Source organism: Tamandua tetradactyla, chromosome 16 (assembly GCF_023851605.1).
Source record: "Tamandua tetradactyla isolate mTamTet1 chromosome 16, mTamTet1.pri, whole genome shotgun sequence".
NCBI lineage: Eukaryota > Metazoa > Chordata > Mammalia > Pilosa > Myrmecophagidae > Tamandua > Tamandua tetradactyla.
The window spans coordinates 34,628,771-34,651,527 of record NC_135342.1 but is presented as its reverse complement, the minus strand read 5'-3'; the positions used below and the strand labels follow the sequence as shown (position 1 = coordinate 34,651,527).

The 22,757-nt window shown below is 36.7% G+C and overlaps 1 protein-coding gene across 2 annotated transcripts in view; it reads left to right on the top strand.

Moving 5' to 3' along the window:
- Nucleotides 1-20,097, top strand: part of DPY19L3 (dpy-19 like C-mannosyltransferase 3) — a 113,133-nt gene extending 93,036 nt beyond the window's left edge. Inside the window, exons 16-19 of one of the 2 annotated variants that reach the window (XM_077132273.1) lie at nt 2,772-2,854; nt 12,329-12,461; nt 14,754-14,912; nt 16,184-20,097. In XM_077132273.1, the coding sequence (XP_076988388.1) occupies nt 2,772-2,854; nt 12,329-12,461; nt 14,754-14,912; nt 16,184-16,345 (537 nt within the window). In that variant the 3' untranslated portion in view covers nt 16,346-20,097. The remainder of the gene's footprint in view (nt 1-2,771; nt 2,855-12,328; nt 12,462-14,753; nt 14,913-16,183) is intronic. The other variant, XM_077132272.1, reaches the window with a different exon arrangement.
- The last annotated feature ends 2,660 nt before the right edge of the window (nt 20,098-22,757 follow it).

The window sequence follows — 22,757 nt, the reverse complement described above, 5'->3', positions numbered from 1 at the left end:
AAAAGATACAGCTCATCGTTGTTCTTTTCTCACCATTAAAGATGCGTGCAAACTGGAACAATCTTTTCCACTGTCTCTGTGTGTAAGCTGAATTCAACTTTTTTGAAACTGCATTTATTTTTTTAAAGCTTGTTCTTGATAAAATTAAGGTAGGGCATTGTAGAAGAAATAAACTGGGCAAAGGGCAGTGGTTCTCAGAAATTCCCAGACCAGCAGCATCAGCATCACCTGGGAACTGGTTAGAAATTCAGGTTCTTGTGGCCCATCCCAGACCTACTGACTCAGAAACTCTGGGCATTGGGTCCAGAAATTTGCACTTTAGCCAGCTCTCCAGAAGATGTGCTGTCAAGTTTGTAAACCCTCTGCTGTAGAGCAGGATTTCTCAACCATGGCACTTTTGGCATTTTGGCTGGATAAGTATCTCTTGTTGGGGGCTATCCTGTGCAGTTTAGAATGTTTAGCAGCATCCCTGGCCTTTACCTGTAAGATAGCAGTAGCACCCTTCCCCGCATTTGCAACAACCAAAAATGTCTCCATACATTGCCAGGTGTCCCTTGGGGGCAAAGTCCCACCTCCATCCCCCTTGAGAACCACTGCTGTAGAAGAACCAAGTGTGATAGCACTGAAAATACCATCATTTCCAGGAAATCTTTTAAAGATTTTCCCTGAGTTAGGGAGTTTGTATTCTAGGGAATCCTCTAAGACAGCCCTACTCTCTCTTGGTATAGGACTTGAGAAGAAATCCTGAGACACCCATCTTTCACTGTGTAAAATAGTTCAGATATTTCATGTTCTCGAAATTCATAAAATATAAAAAACTAAGAGAAAATAGACTTAATATGTATAGATTAGAGTTTTCTTGAAATTGGATCTGTTTTTCAATGAGTGATTGGAAAACCAAGAGAAAATAGACTTAATATGTATAGATTAGAGTTTTCTTGAAATTGGATCTGTTTTTCAATTGCTGAACAGATTTTTCTGTGAGTGATTTGAATTCATGTCTTTCAAAGCTTGATTTGAGTTTTACATAGCCTTTGTAATGGGGCTTTCAGAGTTGATTGTTCATAATACCAAAAAAAATAATTTTGCTGTATCTCTTCTTGTAGATAATCCTATTTCAAACGAAAAATGCGTACTAATCTCCACTGTGAAATAAAAAGTTTAATAAAATTATTATTCTAGTCATGAATAATCTATTTCGGTTGCTAAAACCCCATAAGAGCTACTGTTGATTGTTTAGAAACAGCGTTTAGTTAATTCAGTGCATATTTTCTCATTAAGGAGTTTGCTGTAAGACTTTAAAACTAGATTTTGATGTGAATTAGACCCAGTCATTAAAATGTTGGTACTTTGTTGATGATCAGAGTAATCAAAATAAACGATAGATCTTTGGGAAGATACTACAAAGATATTGTTTAATCAGTATTTTTACAATATCTCTTCCCAGAACTAGAACCACAAGTGCTGACATATGATTTTACATCTCTAATTTTCTGATTCACCCACCCAAGACAAGATGTGAATGAACAGTAAAAAAGTCCAAAGATGAGATGACAGGTTAAGAAAATGATCAAAGATGAGATGGCAGGTTAAGAAAATGATAGGGCTGAAGCACAGCCATAGACCAGGCAGGTGTTACCTTGGTTCTAATTAGTAGCTCTGAAATTTGCAACATTGTATTGTATTTGCAACATCACTGAAATACATACCACATACATTGTCAGTGGTCTTCTAATAATCAACATATGAAATGGATTCTGAAGTGAACCTGAGGGTATACATAGATGATCATGTCTTTTTAAGTCAACTATCATTTGATAAACAAGATTAAATTAATTGTTAAGTTAACAGACTTGTTATATTAAATAGGTGGTGGATTCTGAGTATAATTTTACATTGTAACTGTATATCCTTAAGTAACTCAAGTTGGCCAGGAGACACCAGTGGGTTAGAGAGAATTTTCAAATGTACCAGGCTTTTCTGGAGACTCTGCTTTCAAATATTCTTCTTTCCCATTGTACCTGTAATTATATTTAAATGCATCCAGATTTGTCCAGATTTCTAGTTCAAAAAATAAGATCACCATTCACAGAGTGTAAAGGGGCTGGATTCGGAGTCAAGTTCTACGTCATACCTCCTGTCACTCTGTGAACTGGACAAGTCAGGTTCCATCTCTGAACTGTAGTTTCCTTACTTGTAAGATGAAAACTAAATAGCAATGATAACCCAATAATCCTTATTGGGTTATTATGAGAATTAAGTGAGATTTTACATCTGAAAGTACTTCTATAGCTATAAAATGGTGTTATCTCCCACAAATCCTTTATAGAAATAATAATGCCATTTCAGCCCTTGAGATGACATTCAGAGTAGACTACATGGACAAAGGGTGTTATTTAGTTACATTTTTCTAATATACTGTCAACTTTCTTGTGGTTGGTATTCCTGTCATATCAAAATTAATGTTTTACAAAATATTGACACTACATACAATAGCATTCTTATTAGAATAAAAAAGTTCATTTTTAAAACTTGTCAACTCCTCTAGTCCTAATTAGCTCCTACTCGAAGTAATTTTGTCAGCGTTTCTCTGACTTCAGCTTACTTGTATCAGGAGGGTTTTCACAACAGTTAAATAGTTTTGTGTTCCAGTTGGCATGTTTATTCAGTTTACAAGTTATATGCAGTTTCTCTCTTTTCATTTAATTTGAGTGATAGTTGTGGGTATGGGGGTGGATTTTGTTTTTGTTTTGTTTTGTTTTTAATTTCAGTTCTGGCCAGGAATGATGGATGAACTCTCCGAGTTGAGAGAATTCTATGATCCAGATACAGTGGAGCTGATGAACTGGATTAAGTAAGAAGATTCTTTTAACTTTTTAAAATTTTAAGTTCTTTTTAAGAGTCACCACAGACCTTATCTTCTTTTTTCTTATGAATTTAATTGTGAAGAAACATTCTTTTTTATTAAGTTTTTCTTTAAAATTCTATATTTGGAAATAATTTCTATGCACTCAAGAAATATCCTCTGTAGCTCCAATCCCATGAGGAGGAAAATAGTATTGGGGGATAACTATCAAACCAGTGACAGAAATAGAAATAAAAGTTTATTCATCATGTGTGTTAAAACTTAATGTTTTAGACTGTCTTTTTGCCAATTTTATCTTTATTTTCTTTCATTTTAATTTCATTCAAATTTTCCATTAATGTTGAACTTGAGAGTTATTCTTTCCTTATCAATCATCTAAAAACTGTACTATAAACTACAGTTAATTAGAGTCATAATAGTTGGGTTCATATTTCACTTTAATCATAATTTTTAAGCCTAAGGCTAGAGAAAATTGAAAATAAAAAAACTAGGGCATTTCTTCTCCTGAACGTTGCGGTGCTTTAGCATTACATTGGTTCTTATTTTGACCTGCACTTTGTTGCTTTGCCTCAGCAGTTGGCATCAGAGTGAAATGAGTCTGTTTCAAAGCTTTGTTAATGAAACCTGCCTCACCCCCAGCAAAAATAAACTCTTTCCCTCAGAGCAGCCTTCCTGCACCCTGTCATACTGTATTTCCCTACTTTATAAGCAAAAAGCAGCAGTCTAATTATTTACATGTAAATAGATGTTGCAAATCTTGTGTGGCAAATTCTGAAAGCATCGGCTGCATTGTCTCATTCGCTTAGAATTTTAGTAGCCATATTGGCACCTGCTCATAACTAATGTTTGCTAACCAGTACAGTTTAGCACCACTTGTGTATTGAGAGATGGTAAATGGTTGATAGCTTAGGTCTCTCGAGTGCAATGCATGGATTTTATAGAGATTTATGTCTAAAATATATATGTGGCTTTGGTCCCAATGTTGGACTGGGTTTGACTAGATATAGTGAGTATAATTCTTCATGTATTTCCAGTGCTGAGACTGTTAAGCAGTGCTTTTTCTTTCTTTCTTTCTTTAATGTTAAATCATGGTAGACAATTATAGAGTGAATAATTCCTTCGGTATTATTGGGCAGAAGAAAAGAGGATTATTCATATAAAGGAAAGCTGATTACTTTTGCAATTAACTATAGTCAACTGGAAATTTAGGACACATGCATCTGAAAGTGAGGTTGATATTTTCTATTCTTAAAATTACACTGTTGAAATTAATGCGTAGCAGCACTTGCTTGCTGATCACATTGTAAAGATGGTGGTTCTTCCAGATCTACCTAGATTAGCATCATGTACACCCCCACTTCCACCCCCCAGTCTGTGAGCTGCTAATTATGTAGTCATTAAACATTTATACTAGAGAGCCCTGGGTTGTCTTTGACTGTCTCAGACCGGATGTACTGTTTGTAGTGCCTTTTATTTCCATGCTTTATCTCACAGAAAATTACTTAAAGTCGGAGTGACGCTCTGTCTCTGAAAAAGACTGGATGAGAGATTATTCTAAACGTAAAGAAGGCAGGATGTTAGTTTGACGTACTTCTCCCATCTAAGGATGTGGTCTGTTCATTAGATTCTAACTGCTCCTCTCCCTGGGTTCTGCCTTTGTAGACATACTCTTTTGAATTTTTTTTTTTTTAAGTCTCAGCAACTAAAGGATTTGTATTTTTTTTAAAGTGGCACCATTGTGATCTAATCTTGCCTGTTTTCCCTTAAAATTATTCAAATCTAAATCATCATTTTTATAAAAATAGCTGCTAGGCATGTTTGTGAAATAAACTTAAGTGATGATGAATGTATGCCAAAACAGTGTCTATTTAGACACAAAATATGTTTGTTTAAATCAACATTTAAATCAGCTGTGGTCTGTAGGCTTAGATTCCAAACACTAATGAATATACTTAATATTCTTTTGACTTACTCCAATTTTCTGTTTTTGAAACATAAAGTATAACCTTCAACCATCGCCATGCTACAATGATTAGTCAGTCAGTCACACAGTGTCTATGATGTTAGTAGACATGGTATGTGCTGGAGGAGAAGGCTCTGTGGGCTACAGTACATGGAGTATATCTGAAAGCAGGCACCAGACATGTGCGGGGTCTGGCTGTGTTAGAAAGGGGATGCTTCAGCTCTCTCCATCCGGTCTATTCTCAAACAGGGTGGAAGCATGCAATTACCTGTCCTTTGTCCCTGCAGAGGTTAGGCAGCTCAACTTCTGTAGCAGGATGGCTGCCTGCTGGGTTGAATTGGGACTAGGGAAATAGTCCCTGCAGAAACTCTAGGGACACCTCAAGTGATCCTTCTTTTGGGCACTGGATTATTCTTCGACATAATTGGTAAAATTATAATTCTTCGACATTGGTAAAATGTCAGGAAGAGGCTTATCTGCCATCTCCCAGTTTATATGCCTGATGCGGGGGTAAACCACACCTGTGTTAGGTATCTCTGCTGTACTCCAAGGAACTCAGAGCTTCCATTTGGGAATTAGATCTTTCCACTGACATGCTGATGCTGAGGATTTCTCTACTTTGAGGGTAAATTTAGGGATTCTGCCGCTAAATGGAAGTTATTTTCTTTTCTTTTGGGAGGCTTCATTATGCCCTTTTATATGCTAAGTGGATAACCTTAAGGGGAAATAAAGGGTATAGCTTTAGGGTAAAACTTACTGACAGGAGAGTGGTCATACCAGAGGGATTGGATGCTTGTAAAAACATTTAAAGCCTTAATATATAAAGCTATTTCACACCTGAGGTTGTATAGTTATTAATACAATTTAACAGGCATTTCTTGAGGAACAACTGTATATACTGTATACCACAGTAAATATTTAAACTTTGTGTGGTGATCCATTATAAAAGGCTCTTCATCAGCATGATGTTGAATTTCATCTTACTCCACATTCTTACTGTCAGCTCCATAGTCTTATGGTCAGAGTTTTAATATGTTAGAAGCTTAGCAATTTTAGTGGAATAATTCTTTTAGAATTCTAAATTTTAATAATAGAAAATACTGTTTTATGCTTACCTATCTTTAGTTCCTTAGATGAGTGGGGATTTAATTTAAGTATAAGACCAAGAATATTTGGAGATTAAATTTTACATGAATTCTGCAAGAACATTTTGTTGAAATCAGGTTTCCAAGGATGACAGCCCCAGCTGCCTTCCCTACGAGAACTAGACGGCGGCCAGGGCACCCTGTGCCTTCCCTGTCCCTGGCCTACACCTTCACCCGGCTGCCTGCCTTCCATGTTAAACTGCGGTGCTGGGTGTCTTGTTTTCAAACATTTAAAATTAGATTTACCCCTCTTCACTGATAGTGTTTCCTGGATACAAAGACTAAAAACCTGGGGTTTTTTTTTCCCTTCTGGTGTCTTTTCCCCCCCAAATCAGGTGGTCCTTTTTTAGGCTTTATGTCTTAATAGATGTTTACTTTGAACAGGGCTAGATGCCACAGTCACTAGTGGTTCTTACATCATTCTTTTGTGTCCTTAAGTGTTTCTGTTTCCAGAAAAGTTCCCTTGACATTGTACAATTATAATAAACAGATCAGTAGATTTGAATATTTTGAGGTGTGACATTTTCACTGCTTGACTTCAGAAGATTATTACTAGCTATAGTTTCTTAGTTATAAGGAAGCCTTCATGTGCTATGTTTTCTCATTGGTACTGAAACAGTGAACCAAATTTCCTTCACATTTAATCAAAGCAGAATTACTGTATGTTTTAAATACAATGTTGGTTAAGTTCAAACCTTAAATGCTTATAAACCTCATAGTTAATGAATCATTTTATAGTATTTGCATAATTCTATAAATTTTTCAAGTGTAGTTAAAGCACATGTTCACACTTTATATTATAATCCCAGTTTACCCATTAGTTCAATAGTAATTAACTTATAGAAGCTTTAGAGCTTCAAAAATAAATGAGATTATTTGTTCAAAATGCCGTCAGGTCTTCCTGGAATAACATTTAAATTATATAATGTAAATCCATTTGACCTATAAATCCCTGTCATTGTTTAGTGACATTTTTAGAAAATAAATTGTTTGCATGCTGGGCAGCCTGCTATGAAGCTTGACAGAGAGCTATAAAAACAAATTGTCCTTTCATTTTATATATCATCTATTCAAACATTTGTAAAAATTGCTTTATTTTTCTGTAATAGAGAAGTGTCGTTCAGTGGTTAAAAGCATATTAGCTGTTTTAGATACAGACCACATACTGTATAAGGCAGAAGTTATCTGTGAAGGAAGAATGCCCAGCGCTTTACCTGCCATACTGCATATCTTAAGGACAAAGATTCCGTTCTCCCTTTGTCCGCAAAGTTTACTACTTAAACTATAAAACAGTGTGAATATAGGTTTTTTAAAGTTTAGAAAATGTGTGCTTCTTTTTTCTTTTTTTTTTTTTCTGTTTTGCTTGTTGCTTTTGTTTTTTACATTTATTTTAAGGGTGAATATATATATATTTGAAGTGGAGCTGAAATATCCCAGATTTACCATGGGGCTAGCACATAAAACCAAGTGAAACAGAGTAAAGGGAATAAATATCATTTCTACTATCATCCTTGGATGTCAATATTTTTCAAGCTAGTATTGTTTCTAATTCATTTTATAAGCAATAAAGTACTTGTCTTTTGCTACTTTAAAATAAAACCAAGGAGCTAAGTAAGAGTGCATGTTAACAATCCAGGGTATTGTTATACTAACAGTTTAAGCAGATTACATTTCATTTCATTTAAACTTTCTGACTCTGCAAATAAGATCAAACATTGACATGTTATAATTTGATGAGGTTTTTTTTTTTTACTTTTCTCTCAACTCCTCTGCCTAGTGATGGCTGCACTGGCTGCAGATGGGTGGGTGGGTCCACTCCAGTGCTCAGAGCATGCTGAAGAGAGAGGCGTGTTTGATGTTTACCATGTAAACAGTATTGAGTACTTGACTAGCTACTGATCTATTTTGAAGTGTCTGTCTATAATGGGAACTGAGTCTGGCTCTGTTAGCTTGTATGCTTCTTGGGAGCAGGTCATTGTACCATGTTTGCTAGCCCAGCACCTAGTAGGCCCTCAATAATAATTTTTGAATGAATAAAGACTTTGTAACTGCCCAGCAAGCAGCTCAGGGCTTTTGACATTTACACGCTTTTGAATAATGTAATTCATTGAAATATTATGCCTATAATCCAGGAAGCAGGCTGAAGCCTTAGTCCTTAGCCATGAATGGATTAGTTATATATCTCTGTCAAATATGTTTTTCCCCTTAAGAAAATAATCGCATGCTAACAGGAATTGTAATTATAAAACATATACCATAAACAACTATCTGCTTGGTGCTAGTTCCTGTTATATATTCAAAACACCAGTGCTAAGACGGTCTTACAGTTTTAATGGATGTTATAAGTTCAGTGGCTGGGTTTGTCACTTGTGTAGAAAGACCAGCTTGGCACTATTTAGGCAGTAAGGCTGAACAAACTGGATAATTCACCCCCTGATAGCTCTTGCCTCTGCTTCATGCTCTGCCAGACGTGGACACCAAACTGATTTCCTTCCTGCATTCTAAACCTGTCTCACTCAGAGGACCCAAATACAGCAACTTCTAGGCATTCATATGTGAGACTATTATATCGTTTCTTTCTCTTTTTTTTCCAGTATTTTTATTGAGAAATAGCCACACATGTAAAAGTTCAACCATATTATACAATCGTTGGCTCACAGTATTATCACATGGTTGTGTATTCTTCACCATGATCATTTTTAGAACATTTGCATCACTCCAGAAAAAGAAAATAAAAAGAATTCATGCATCCCATACCCTTTACCCCTCCCTCTCATTGACCCACAGTATTTCAGTCTACCCAGTTTTTATCGTTTATCTCCCCATATTATTTATCTATATTTTATCTTTTTTATTTCTTTCATCTGCCCATACCCTGGATAAAAGGAACATCAGCAACAATACATTCACAATCACACAGTCACATTGTAAAAGCTGTATTATACAGTCTTCTTCAAGAATCCAGGCTGCTTTTCCTAATTTAAGTTGTATGGTCAGTTTGGTTGAACAACATAGGTACATGGAATCTTGAATAGAACATGAGATTTTGTTGGTTTGTCCAGGTTAAGTGTGATGCCCCAATATATCCAAGAGTAATTTGGGCAATGAATAAAGAAGCATCTGCAAAGGCCTCTTGGGGGACTACAGAGAAAGGAGGATATATTCAACTTCCTCATATGGAGAATTTCTGATATCCTTGCAAGCAGTGGGGACAACGAAATCAATAAGCCGAGCCCTTGATTTTGAGGTTTGCCCCTATGAAATTTATTCCTGCAAAGGATAGGCTAAGCCTACTTAAAATTAGGCCTAAGAGTCACCCATAGAGAACTGCTTTTGTTTCTCAAATGTGAGCAAGAATATCTTCAAGAATCAAGGCTACTGGAACACAGCTCAACAATTTCAGGTACTTCTCTCCAGCCACTCCAATACACCGTAAACTAAAAAGGGATATCTATATAATGCATAAGAATAACCTCCAGGATAACCTCTCAACTCTGTTTGAAATCTCTCAGCCACTGAGACTATTTTTTTCTCATTTCTGTCTTCCCCCTTTTGGTCAAGAAGACTTTCTCATTTCCCTGATACCGGCTCCTGGCTCATCCCCAGGAGTCAGGTCCCACCCCTGGGAGTCATGTCCCACATAAGTGGGAGGAGAACAGTGATTTCACCTGCCAAGTTCACTTAGAGAGGCCATATCTGAGCAACAAAAGAGACTCTCTGGGGAGTGATAGGCCTAATTTTCAGTAGGCTTAGCTTCTCCTTTACAGGAATAAGCTTCATAGGGGCAAGCCTCAAGATTGGGGGCTCAGCCTATTGAATTGATTGTCCCCATTGCATGAGAAAATACTAGGAATTCCTCAGATGGGGAAGTTGAATATTTTGTCCTTTCTCTCCAGTCCCCGAAGGGGACTTTGCAAATACTTCTTAATTCTCTGCCCACGTTACTCTGAGATTTATCAGGACGTCACACTAATCTGTACAAACCAACAAGATCTCATCCCCTATTCAAGTGTCCATGTAATTGTGGTGTTCATAATTCAAAAAGTTGAATGAGAATGTGCTACCCAAAATATAAATTTTGCACCAAATATCTCTCCCTTTGGTCTCACATGGAGGTTGAAGTTTGAAAAGATGGGGCATATCATCCTTTACCAGTATTCTGATTTACCTTAGTCCTATTCAGATCAGCTTCATTCATATATCTAGATGAAGTCTGATCACTTTTCAGCTTTTTTAACAGTTGCTGAATGGGGTAGTGCTGACTTTCATAGCTTCAGTGCTCTAACTCTGAGTCCCAGGTGTCAACAATACCTGAAGTTTCAGGGAACAACCAGTTTATATACAAATAGCTCAGTATCCCAGAATTTAGAAATATCAGTTACAACTCCTAAATATATGTGACTACTACAAGAGTTTACAATCTAGGAACCTTTATAATAGACCCCAACCTGATAACCCATACTCTCAACTTCAATTCTCTGAGTTTATATATCACAGATAATCCATATGAGTGAGATATGATAATATTTGTCTTTTTCTGACATTTTATTCAACGTCTGTCCTTAAGGTTCATTCAGTATTATGTCATTTCTTGCAGTGGAATGTTTTATGCCAGTTGAGAGAAAACTGGCTTGAAAAATAATGACATTCATATTTGTCCATATTTATATCCCTTAGCAATTGCAGTCTACTGCAGATGAGAGTAGCACAGTATACATGGAATGAAATAAGTGTTTGATAAATGCCAATTGAATAAAACTGAGTTTCCCTAAAAGTTTTCACTAATGAACTCTGAGCACCTTTACTTGTTTTCATTTAAACCCTCAAACCCCTCTGGCCATGAGGGACAAATGTCAAGGATTCCCTAGGAATTGTTGGTACAGAAGGGAAAAGTAAACATCTGTTTTTGTATTTTTGGGTCTGGTTGTCAGAATGACAACAGACTATCAAGTACAGTCAAGTTCACATAAAACTTTTATTCAGCTATAAAGCATGTTCTGGGCTCTGGTATGGATAAGGGAGGATACAGATAAGTAAATTATTTGTAAGCATCACAACTTGAGCTGTCACTTCTTGCTCATAAGGAAGGTAAGCCCTTGGATGGCATTCATGCTGTAGAATTAGTATTAAGTTGAGATACATGATTATAATGGGACTTCTTTTAGAAACTTCAGCAACAGAGCTAGGTTCCTGCCCTGCTCTCTGGAAACACTGAGAAGAACATCCTGCTATTGCTTTTTGTGCAGAGGACATTGAGTTTTAATTATTTTACTTAGACACCTTCTCAAAACTTAACTATCCAGCAGGCATAGACTCCTTTCCTAACACAAGAAGGACTAATATATCTTGTAGGATTTTTACTGAACCTCTAAAGAAAATTCTGTATTGGGGAGACTCCATAGAAGAGCTGTTGTGTTCTTCACTGTAAAATAATACCTTGATTTGCAAGTAATTGACCAGGTTTCAAAAAAATGGAAGGGAATTAATTAAATGAACTAAGATTCTTTTTTCCAGGGGGTGAAAAGGAAAAATGCTTTTGCTATATTCAGGGAGTCCTTCCTTGGTCCTCCACCATTGCCCTTCACGCTCCACAGGGAAGAGGAATGTTATAACTACTGGTGCTGATTAGAAAGTGAGCTCATCATTTAATATTAGGTTGCCCTGTATCACCTACAGTACTTACTCTTAATCAGGGCTAAAGAAAAGGAATACATATAAAGAAAACTATAATACTTGAACTCTTCAGAAATATTGTGCCTTTCTGTGTTGAGTAATAGTAGATATCTGCTATTTAAGAATTTTCTTTCCGTGTGCTTTTTGTTTTTGTTAAAAGTGATTATAGTAACACCTGTGATCCTTTTTTGCTTTTGTTTTAAACAAGAGATCCTGGGAATCATCTCATGATCAGCTGCAGCTTTTAGCTTTCTAATTTGATTGGTTTTACTTTTGGCAGCCGTTCAGTTAAGTTTAATGCAAAAAGCAGTGACAGTCATCTGAATTCTTCTTGTTAGAATCTGCCCCTCCGGAACAATAGCAGGAGAGGACTGTGGGTTTTAGACTAGATACCTTAGACTCAGGAGCAACCCTAAGACAGTTCATTATAAGAATTAACTCGTAACGCTAAGTTTGAAGCTTCCTAGCCATTGTGTTAATGAACAGTCAAAAACATGTAAAAAGTTTCCTAAAACAGTTTAAGTGCAAGTCAGAGACCCCAGCAGCCTCCTCTGTTTTTCCCTGCTCTAGCATTTCCTCACATTGCCAAGTAATTCTGAAGGAGTGTGATCATGTCTTCTCTATTGTCTTGGAGAAAACCTCAGCCGTGAGAATAAAATTCAAACTCTTAACATCTTTTAGCACTAACACCCCAAGGAAGGCAGTATTTGCTGGAAGCATGCAGCTGCTGGCCGGAGTCAAGCTGTGCACGGGAAGAATCTTAACCAACCACCCGCACTATGAAGATAAAGGCCTCAGAGAGCGAACCAGAGTGGTGAGGGCTCTCTACCTTTGCTCACTTCTTGCTGGTTGCCAGGGCTGCCCTGTGTGGGTGGGAAAGATGAAGTTTAGTGCCAAGCCCTGGCAGCTGTGGTTGATGAGGGCAAATAGGAGAACTTCATGCACAGGCTGCAGCTCCTAATGCTGGACTTGGGCCTGCCCTCAGCAGTTAAAGGCACGGTGTTTGACCACATGTTCCTCTCACTAGAGGAATAACAGAGAAGGTGATTGCCTTGAGGTGTACAGAAGAGAGTGTTTAAATGCAAAACCCTCCGAGCTTTGAGTTGGAGAGGGAAGGTGAAGGAGAAGAGAAATACTGATCACACTTTTTGGAGCATTTGTTGTTTCTTGGGGGTGTGTGTGCGTGTTTAAGTAGGTGGTACAGCCACAGTTTAAAGTTCTGAGCACACAAAAGGGAATAGGATGAAAAGTCTCCCTCTCCAACTCCTGTATCCCAGCTACTAGTTCCCCTCCTAGGATGCAATTGAAGTTACCACTTTCTTGTGCATTCTTCCACAGGTGTTTTATACCTGTGCAAATGTACACAAATACACACCTTCATATCCTTTTTCCCCTTTTTAAAACACAAGAACTAGTGTACTGCATCTTGCATTTTGGGGGGCACTTAATATGTTTTAGAGATCATTCCATATAATGTTTAAAAGCCTCCTTGTTATTTTTAAAGCTGTATAATATTTTATTATGCAGATGTCATACATTTTATTTAATGTTTTAGTTTTTTCCCATCCTTTGTGATTATGAACTATGCTTCAAATAATAAACTTGTGTGCAATTCACTCTGCACAGTTACACATGTGTATTTGTATATCACATTCTTATATGAAGAATTGTGGGCAAAGGGATTTATAATTTAGATATTACCAAGTCCCCCATTAGATCGGTTACACCAGTTTACATTCTAGTCAACAATGCAGGAGCATACCTGTTTCCCTTAGTCCTCACCAGCAGTGGTTTCAAACTTAATGTTTTATACTGGTCACTTCGTAATCTTGGTCATTGATTTTCTTTTGGGGTGAGAACAATCTAAAGAAAATTATTTATACTATGCAAGTTGTCTGAAACTTGAGAGTCCAGCTTAAATGGGAATCTTCCGTTTGTCCAAGTCTTCAGATAACCCCGAGTTAGTCAGAGGATTGGGGTCGGGAGTAGAGCCTGGCTCAGCAAACACATATTTCAATCAGGAAGTGGCCTGTAGTACTTAGACTCAAGAAATGTGGAAAAGACATATGAAATGTGTAGGAGTCCTTTTGTGCACCATTTTCTTCAAAATCTAGTGCCTGTCCAGATACAAGTTTTTAAACTGACATTCTTCAGTTGCACCTTCAGGACCTGGTGCTGGACTATAGTATGGTCTCCCAGTTAACAGTAGAAGCAGCTTTCCTCCCTACCATCTCACCCATCTGCATGGACGCACTGAATTAGGCCTTTATACTCAACCTCTTAGGTCACAAACCTATCATTAGAAAGCAGGTGGCAACAAGGAAGCAACGCCCATCTTCATGACTCCTCTCCTCAGCCCTTCCCAGCACACAACGTTTTCCCAATGCCAATTCCCAAAGTACAGGGGACACACAGTCTGGGTTACTCACTTTAGGTGTGTGAAGCTGGTGAGGAGTGTGAACGTGGTGCCTCCTCTTGAACTACTGCTGGATGCTGCATGATGTTCTTGCTCCAGGGAAAGATGAAAGAGAGAGATGAGTGGTAGGGTCTCATTCTGATCGAGCAGGATACAGCAGCTAGCCACCATGTCCTATAACCAGGGTCCCCATTGTGTTCCTTTTCCTCAACTTCTGTCATGAGGGACTGGGTCTCCTTACTAGGACATGTGCCTCCCCAAACTTTAGATCACCCCTAATGAACTCTTTGTCAGTAGGTTCCCTTTTTTAAAATAGAGGCTGTATTTTATTTACTCAGCCACATTTTTTATCCTGGTGAAGCATTCTTAGAATTAGGTCTACTTACGAATAACTCAAAATAATACATTCTAGATCAAAATGTATTTGATGTCCAAATGCAAATATATTCAGCATGACACATTTTCCCTCTTTCCAAGGCTAAGTAATTGCAGAATTGTTCGGGAAATTTCCCACACTCCATCGGAATGCAGCAGTGGTATGGGCATGGAGAGAAAGAGGAACAGGGTGTTTAGGTCTTAGATTCAATCCCTAGAGAAGGTTGCACTGTTACTACACTGATATTCCTCAGCTAACTCCCTGGCAGTTGAGTAGCATTTTGCCGTTATTCGATCTTTATTTCATTTTGGAAGGTTTATCAGATATATGCAAAGAGGTCTCCAGAGGAAGTGCATGCCCTCCTAAGATCCTTTGGCACTGACTATGTAATCTTGGAGGACAGCATCTGCTATGAGCGAAGGCACCACCGTGGCTGCCGGCTGAGGGACCTGCTGGACATTGCTAATGGACACGTAAGCACTTCCACTCTTTCCCTACTAGGGGAGTCTCCTGGAGGAGCTGGGATGCCAGCCTGAATCTTAAGTAATGTCAGTCTTTTATATTTCATACATAATGGATATGAATCAAATATTTGTTTTTCTCTTTCATTCTGAGAATTCTCTACCTTGGCCTTTTCATGGTTGCCACAGGGTCTGGCAAGGGGGAAAATGAGAGGAGAGCACTTCACATTTAACAGAGCAACTCTACCTTTAGTTCTTTCATATCATGGGGCTATACATTACAAAATTTATTTTTTAAGGATTTTGCTGTTAAAATAGTAAACAAAGCCTCAACCTTTAAAAACCACTGCTTTAAGGTGGTGTGATGGTGGCTCAGTGGCAGAATTCTCACCTGCCATGCCGGAAACCCAGGTTCAATTCCCAGTGCCTGCCCATGAGAAAAAAACAAAAAATACACTGCTTTAAAGTGGTCAGTAAATGAATGGCTGGGGTGGCAGTTCCCATCTCTCTCCCTCAGCCATGTGATAGACTGTGATTGTTCTCCCTGCTCCACTTCCTCTCGCTGGGTATTGGGTGGCCCCTTTTGTCCTCTTGACATACTTCCACAAGATGATTTTCTGTGCCTGAGCCTGCATGGCAGAGCAGAAAAACAAACTACTTCTCCTTTCTCTCTTCTGAGGAAAACATTCTTGGAGCTCTGCACCATCTTAAATAGAGCAAACAAATTTTTCACCCTTTAGAAGTGGTGTGTGCTTCAGTTATTGGTTAAACAGCTAAGTGTTTATAAAATGAATGGGACAAAGTGACAGACCTGGCCTAAATCTAAAATCCCTGATTATACAGAATTTGAGGTTTACGTTTTGCCCAAGGAAAATCATGACTATCGAGTTCAGAGAAGGTACAAACCAAAGACATGCATTTAAATTGTGTGTATAATTTGTTCTCCAGTGAGTTTGAGAGTTTTCTCTGGTCATAGTTATTCTTTATTTCATTGTCATGAGAGGAATATGCCTAAGATTCAGGAGATTTGAGATCTTGTTCTAGATTTGCCATCAGTGGTGATCACTGTGTGACAAAGAACTTTCATTATGTACTTTGGTTTGCCCTTCTAAAGGCTAAAAGAGTTAACCAGATGATCTCCAAGTAACCTTTGAAATTGAAATAATATAATTAATTTCACTAACATTCCATTCTTAAAGAAAACTAATACCTATTCCTACTTCTTTTTTCTCATAAATATGACTTTTTTTTCAAATTATTTTGGGGGTTTGTTTGGATTTTAGACAATGGATGGCCCAGGAGAAAATGATCCCGATTTGAAACCTGCAGGCCACCCTCGCTTCTGTGAAGAGATAAAAAGAAACCCAGCTCTTTATATGGCACACTTCACCAGAGTATTTCAGAACAAAACATTCCATGTTTACAAGCTGTCCAGAAACAAGTAACCAAGCTTTCTGTCCCATCTCTATTTTTGAAAGAATGAAACTCTATCATAATGAAGCTCAATTGATGACATTTCCTATGTAATTAGGTAGCCTGTACCTTAAAGCTGTGATTTGAGTAAGATCAACGATGTTTACACTAGTGTTAACCATCCTTGAAAGTCTCTTCTGCAAGCTTGTCTTTTTTATCTCGTCTTTATCTTTTTCATTGATATTCTTTAGCATAAATGTTCACAACTTTCTAAGATTTTGTTGTTGAAAACAGTTATGTGTGCCATGAGTAACCTAAACAGCCACATATCATGTTGGAAGTTGAGAGCCTGTTCAGAATTCAGGCTCTCAATTTCAGAATTTGAAATACTTTTAATTTCCAGTCGATTTAAGACAGCTCCAGTTGTATTCAATTGAGGGAATGCATAATTAAATGATTTAATATTGTTTCACCAGTGAAAACCAGCTGGTAGCTTTTTAAAAAGCTCTTTATTGGCCTGTTTTACTTTTACATTTTATAGTGTTCTCCAGTTTTTCATGCTCTTAACATTTAAAAAAATCATGTTAGGTCTTTACGTATCTGAAACTTTTAGGTTGGGCTCTGTGTGAAATGTCATGTATAGCAGTTCAGTAGTATGTGTCATATATTAAGTGTGTGTATGTGTGTGTTTTAATCTGGGCACAGCATTAAACTTTTGTATTGTAAGTCCTTTAAAGGGGCAGCCAAGTAGAATTTGTTACTATTTAGTGTTTTTATTTTAAAATCTATTGATATTGTGTAACCCCTCCTGCAAGTAAGATAGTTTGGCTTTATTTCTTACTCATTTAAATTGACTGGGTTTACAAAATTTTGTAAACTTTTTGTGTTTTTAGCCTTTGTATTTTTTACTGCCTAGAACCTCACAGAGTCTGAATATTTTTAAAATGCGTGTCTTAACTAATTTATTAATAAGATATTTTTGGCAGACAGCATTTTCATACCAAGTTTGATTTGTGGTCTCCAGTCTTACCTTGAGATCCCTGGTAACATTATTCTTTTCATTACTAAAAGGTAAAAATCAAGTGCCTCTAAGTCATGCCTACCTGTAAACAACAAAGAATTATGTGTACCTACTCACAGTTTTTAAAAATAATTGCTTTATAATTAATTTCTGATGATGGGGACATGGAAATGTTGCTGATAAAAGCATACTGTGCATTTAATTGAATCAAGATGGCTAATGAAATTAACTTTCTCCCCTCTTCTTGCCAGTTGGAACTGATTTAACTGCTTCTCATTGAAGTCATATTACAGTAAATTACAGTTGGCATTGAGATGGATGTATTGCATGTTCCAGTAATTTTGTGTTCAGTTACTACTTATTAAGCAGCATTCAAAACATGTTGGTACATGGTCATGTTGGACATAAGAATACTCAGCTTTTATCAGAACTTACTTAAATCAAAAATTGACTTTAGCTGGGTTATTAAATTATGCAACTAAAACTCCTGAATTTTTCTTTCCTATATTCCTTAAGGTTGGAGACCACTGCAGTTTAGGATAATACAATAATAAAACATTTTAATCAGTACTAAAACTTTAATTAAGCCAGGAATGATGCATGCCTGTTGTAGCTGACAGCATGGGTCAGTGCATCCTTCAGTGAGTGCCTTACTCTAACTGAAACCAACCATATATGTAAGGTACAGTATGTCAGACTGTGTGGTTCTGTTTTTAAGTCCTCTTACTTTTCCAGATATAGTTAAATTAATATCCACATATGTATTAGTTTAGGAATTATGAGTATTTGTTTGGAGTCTCAATAAATAAGAAACATATAATTTGATTTTTATGTTAATCATCACTGCATTGCTAGCATACAGTGATTTTTTTTTCAGTTAGGTACCATTGTTGCCAAAACACTTAGCATTCATTCTTTCGTGAAAAATATAAAGTGCCAAAAAAATCTTTCAAGACAGAATCCACACACTCTTTCCAAGACACTGTGACCATGTACAGAAGTTTTTATTTCTTGATAAACAAATCTTTCAGTGAATACTATTAAGTATTTTTAGTGCTCATCAGTGTTCTCTTTTATGACCTTCTTATTGAAAAGTACACAGGAAAAGAGAGGAAAAGCATCACCCGACCCCTGGCTCTGGTTTCCAGCCCCCTGCCAAGCCAAAGCCAAGAGACCTGGGACCTGAGCTCCATGCCACGCAGACCTTGGCAGCTGTGTTAACATGTAGTAGCTTCAAACTCCAGCTCTATAGTTATGAATAAAAAGACCACTTGAATCTCCTTCAGAGTTAGCTGTAAGAAGTGCTTTTAAGTACAGAACAAGTGCTCTTACCTGGCCTCTGCCTACCTAGCTCATCAGAGATCCCCAACCTCTAACCCTCTTGTAAACTGGCACTCTCACACATTCCTGCTCCCTCAGTGGAGTCAGATGCCCATACCAAACTTGTCCATACAAACTGTACTTCTTAATGTAAGTACATAGTTCAGTGAACTATTTATATAAACTTAGGAAATATGGGTGTAAAAAGAAAGTTATTTCTATGAAAATTAAGTTGGGTGCTTTGGTAAGATTTGATGAAGGTTGAGTTGCTAATAAAAATCCTTCAAATTTGCTGTGGGAAAATTATAAAATATTGGGGAAAATGGAAAAACAAAAAAAATTCTGAGTTTAGATTGCTTCATAGATTTATTTAAATATTCATCCCACTTTTTAAAAATCTAAAAGGATTGGGAGGTATAAAATGTACTCAAATCATGTTATAAGTATGGTTTATATAAGAAGTAGAACCACAATCGTTAGATCCTTATGCAAAGGAAAGGCCTTGCCTTTACATCAGAAGATTAGCAGAAGAATGTACAATCAGACATTTGAAGTTATGATTCCCTACTTTAACTTACCTGTCATTCTATGACCAGCTGCTGGTACTGATCATAATGGCTGATAGAGAGTCTACTGTAGTTAAAAGATTTAGTCATATTTATTTCAGGCTTTTTTTTTAAAGAACAGTGATTCTTTTTAGATATATTAGCCACAAGCATAATTGATTGTTATCTAATACCATTTATTGTCCATTTAAAGATGGTTTTCCTGACCTCTGAGATCAACTAGCAAAGTTTTTTTTGTTGTTTGTTTGTTTGTTTTTTTGTTTTTTTTGGAGGGAGGGTGTGTTTATATTGGGTGAGTGCTGCCACCGGGCAAGGGCATATGTAGATATGTCATCTGGTCTGCATCTTTTTTCACAATTAACTAAAAATGTTTATTCTGATTCAACGTTATCATAGTCTAAGATGTAAAAATTTTAGCCCCTATTTGGCCAAAATCTACCGAATTAACATAGAACTGTTCAATTTTTTAAATTTAATTGAAACCCTGGAATTAATAGGAAGATATTAAAATGTTCCTGAATCACTTACCTTGATTAATATACTTCCAAATGCTTTAGGCATGACAACCTTTTGGCCTAGGAGAGAATGCTTATCTATTCATGGAAAAAAGGCTCTTAAGATAAGAGAGTGATTCTCTTGTGGCAATTGATTTTGTGTTTTTAACATCTTATGGGTGAACTCTCACAAAGAACTTTTATAATTTGTTGTACTGAGTTGTATGGAGATTATGTACTAAATAAAGCTCTTTTAAATCATACAAAAAGAGTGGCTTTCATTTCTTTGAAAATGGAAAACCAAGGAACAGCTTATTGAAGTGCGTTAAATGTGTTTTAGACAATAATCACTGAAGATGGATGTGGCAAGGTCTTAATTGTACTTATTAATGTTGAAGGAGTTTATTTTTCACATGGATTTGGTTTGTTAGCTGCTTACTTCTTTCACTTCAATCCCAAGGTTATAATTTAAATTTCTAAAGAGAAGGCTGCTTTCAGCAGAATGTATCCTGAAAGACATTAATGCTGTTTGTTTTGACTTTGGAATAGTTTCTACTTTTTTATTAAATTCTCAATCTTTAGTAATTCAGGAAGATGGATAGTAGCTGAGTTCTGTGGTAAGAGTGAACAGATAGCAAATGTGCTTCACTGTTATGTTGTGTTCAAAGTAGATGTTGAGAATCCAAGCTGAAATATCTGGGGAGACTGCTATACTTCCAAAGAGAAGAAACTAGCAGTGGGATCTCAAATATTCTATACTGGTGAGTGGTCTCTAGCCAAGGAAGAATTACAAATGATACAGTTAAGTAAGAGACTGAGGATATGAATGAACAGAATATGTAATCGTTTGACAGTAACACCAAGCACTTGGCAAATGAAATGTTTTTTCTCTGCCCCTCCTTTTAGAAGAGGTACCTGAAACTCATTTCATAATAATCTTTCCAGGTTGTTTAATAGTTAGAAGTTTGCTATATAGTACTGTTTTTAAAATGCAGATAATGGTACTACAGTAGGTAGTAAAAGGCAGTCAATTTAGTAGGTGGCAAATGACATTTTTTAAAAAGATAACAACAGATAGGGATAGGCAGGTAAGCCTAGGTATTGTTTTGTGAAATATTTGTTTCCATGATATACGTAGCTATTAGTGTACTGGGGGCGGTATAAAAAGCATATTTCTCTCTGTGGGTAGCAAAATTTGAAAGCCGCACAAATGGCAGCTTGAACTTGTCCCTTCTTTGTGCCCCAATTTATTTAGTAGAAGAACCCTCTGAACACTGGCGATATTAAAGAATTAGCATATATTTTTAGTTTTGATGTGGGCATTAGGGTTATGATTTTTAAAGAGATTCATCTTTTAGAATATATACTGAATAAGTGAAATTCTGAGTTCAGGATTTGCATCAAAATAATTTGGGGGGTTGTGTAGATGAAACAAGATTGGCCATGAGTGAGAAAGCAAAGCTAATTTGGAATGTCTTATAGTAAAAACAGAAATTAGAAAAGAACCAACAAAATAAACCAGGAAACTGGGAAGATAAAAAGAAAGGGCTGACAATCCTAAAGAACACCTAGGGCAATTTATAAGATTCCACAAGGGTTCAAGGTACTAAAGTAACTTGCCAGAAACCTACAACCTCCAGATGGGTCCCTGGTCCAGATAAGTCCTGACACCTAGCCCAGCCTCTCCAGAACATCGGATAGTTCCTTTTCCCTACCCCATATCAGTGACAGGCACGTACAATATCAAAAATTTAGAATTGCCATAGCCCAAACAACCCAATGAAAGGTATGGAAAGATCAAAGATGATGTTGGAATTATGCATAGAAGATAGGACTTAACAAATGAATATGAACGCTGAATCATTAAATTGATATCTCTTTTAGTCTCGTATATTTTAGAGCAGCTAGAAGTAAAAACCTAAAATTGTGAAATTGTAACCCATGTCAAAGTCTGAAATATGTTCTACAACTAATTGTAGTGCTGTGCTTTGAAATTTATAGGTTTTTTTAATATATGTTATTGTTCACAAAAAAAAAAAAGGATAAAAAGTCGATTGTGATGATAAAAATTGTTTAAGCCCTCTAGCCTCCAATATTCTGGAGCAGCTAGAAGGAAAAATATGAGAGGATCGTATAATAGCTCATGACAGACTCAGATCTATCCTGTAACCACTTTTTGAAAACTATTGCTTTTTTATTTCTTTGCTTTGTATATATGTTATACTAAACAATAAAAAAAGTTTTAAAAAGGGGGGGGCTGAAATTAATCAATTAGAAAAATAGTAGAAAGGAAGAATAAATCTGAAAATTGGTTCTTTTAAAAAATTAATGAAATAAATACCTGACAAAACTGACTAATAAAAAGAGCAAAAATATGCAAAATTAGGAACATGAAAAGAAGACATAATCCTAGAATCAGGAATAATAAAAAGAACTATATGAAAATAATGTAAACACTTCTGTAATTTAAAATTTTTTTTGAAAATCTATCAAAAATTGGTTTGTTATTTCCTAACAAAATAAAATGTCAAAGTTGCCCCTCAAAACAAATTGAAAACTTGAATAGACAGGATCCTTACTTAGTTTCAAATGTTGCAAATGGCACTTGGACCAGAAGGCTGCATAACCAGGTTCTTTCCAACTTTTAAGGAAGAGGTAACTCCAATATTGATGAATTAGTTTAGACCATAGCGGGGAAAAGGGAGAGAGCTGTTCAGGTGTCAGCTTGGCCAAGTGATGGTGCACAGTTAACTGGTCAGGCAAGCACTGGCTTAATTATTACCGCAAGGATATTTCGTGGTTGGCTGATAAACCAGAAGGCTGGTTTCATAAATCATCAGTCAGTTGATTGCATCTGTGGTTGATTACATCTATGGTCAACTAAGGATGTGTCTTCCACAAGGAGAGAATCCAATCCGTTGGATTTGAGCCTATCAATTGAAGAATTTTAAGGGAGAAGAGAGAATTTTCACTTTTTCTTCAGCCAGCCAGCTTCTCCTGTGGAGTTTGGCAAGGACTGTCATCAGAGTTACCAGCCTCTTGG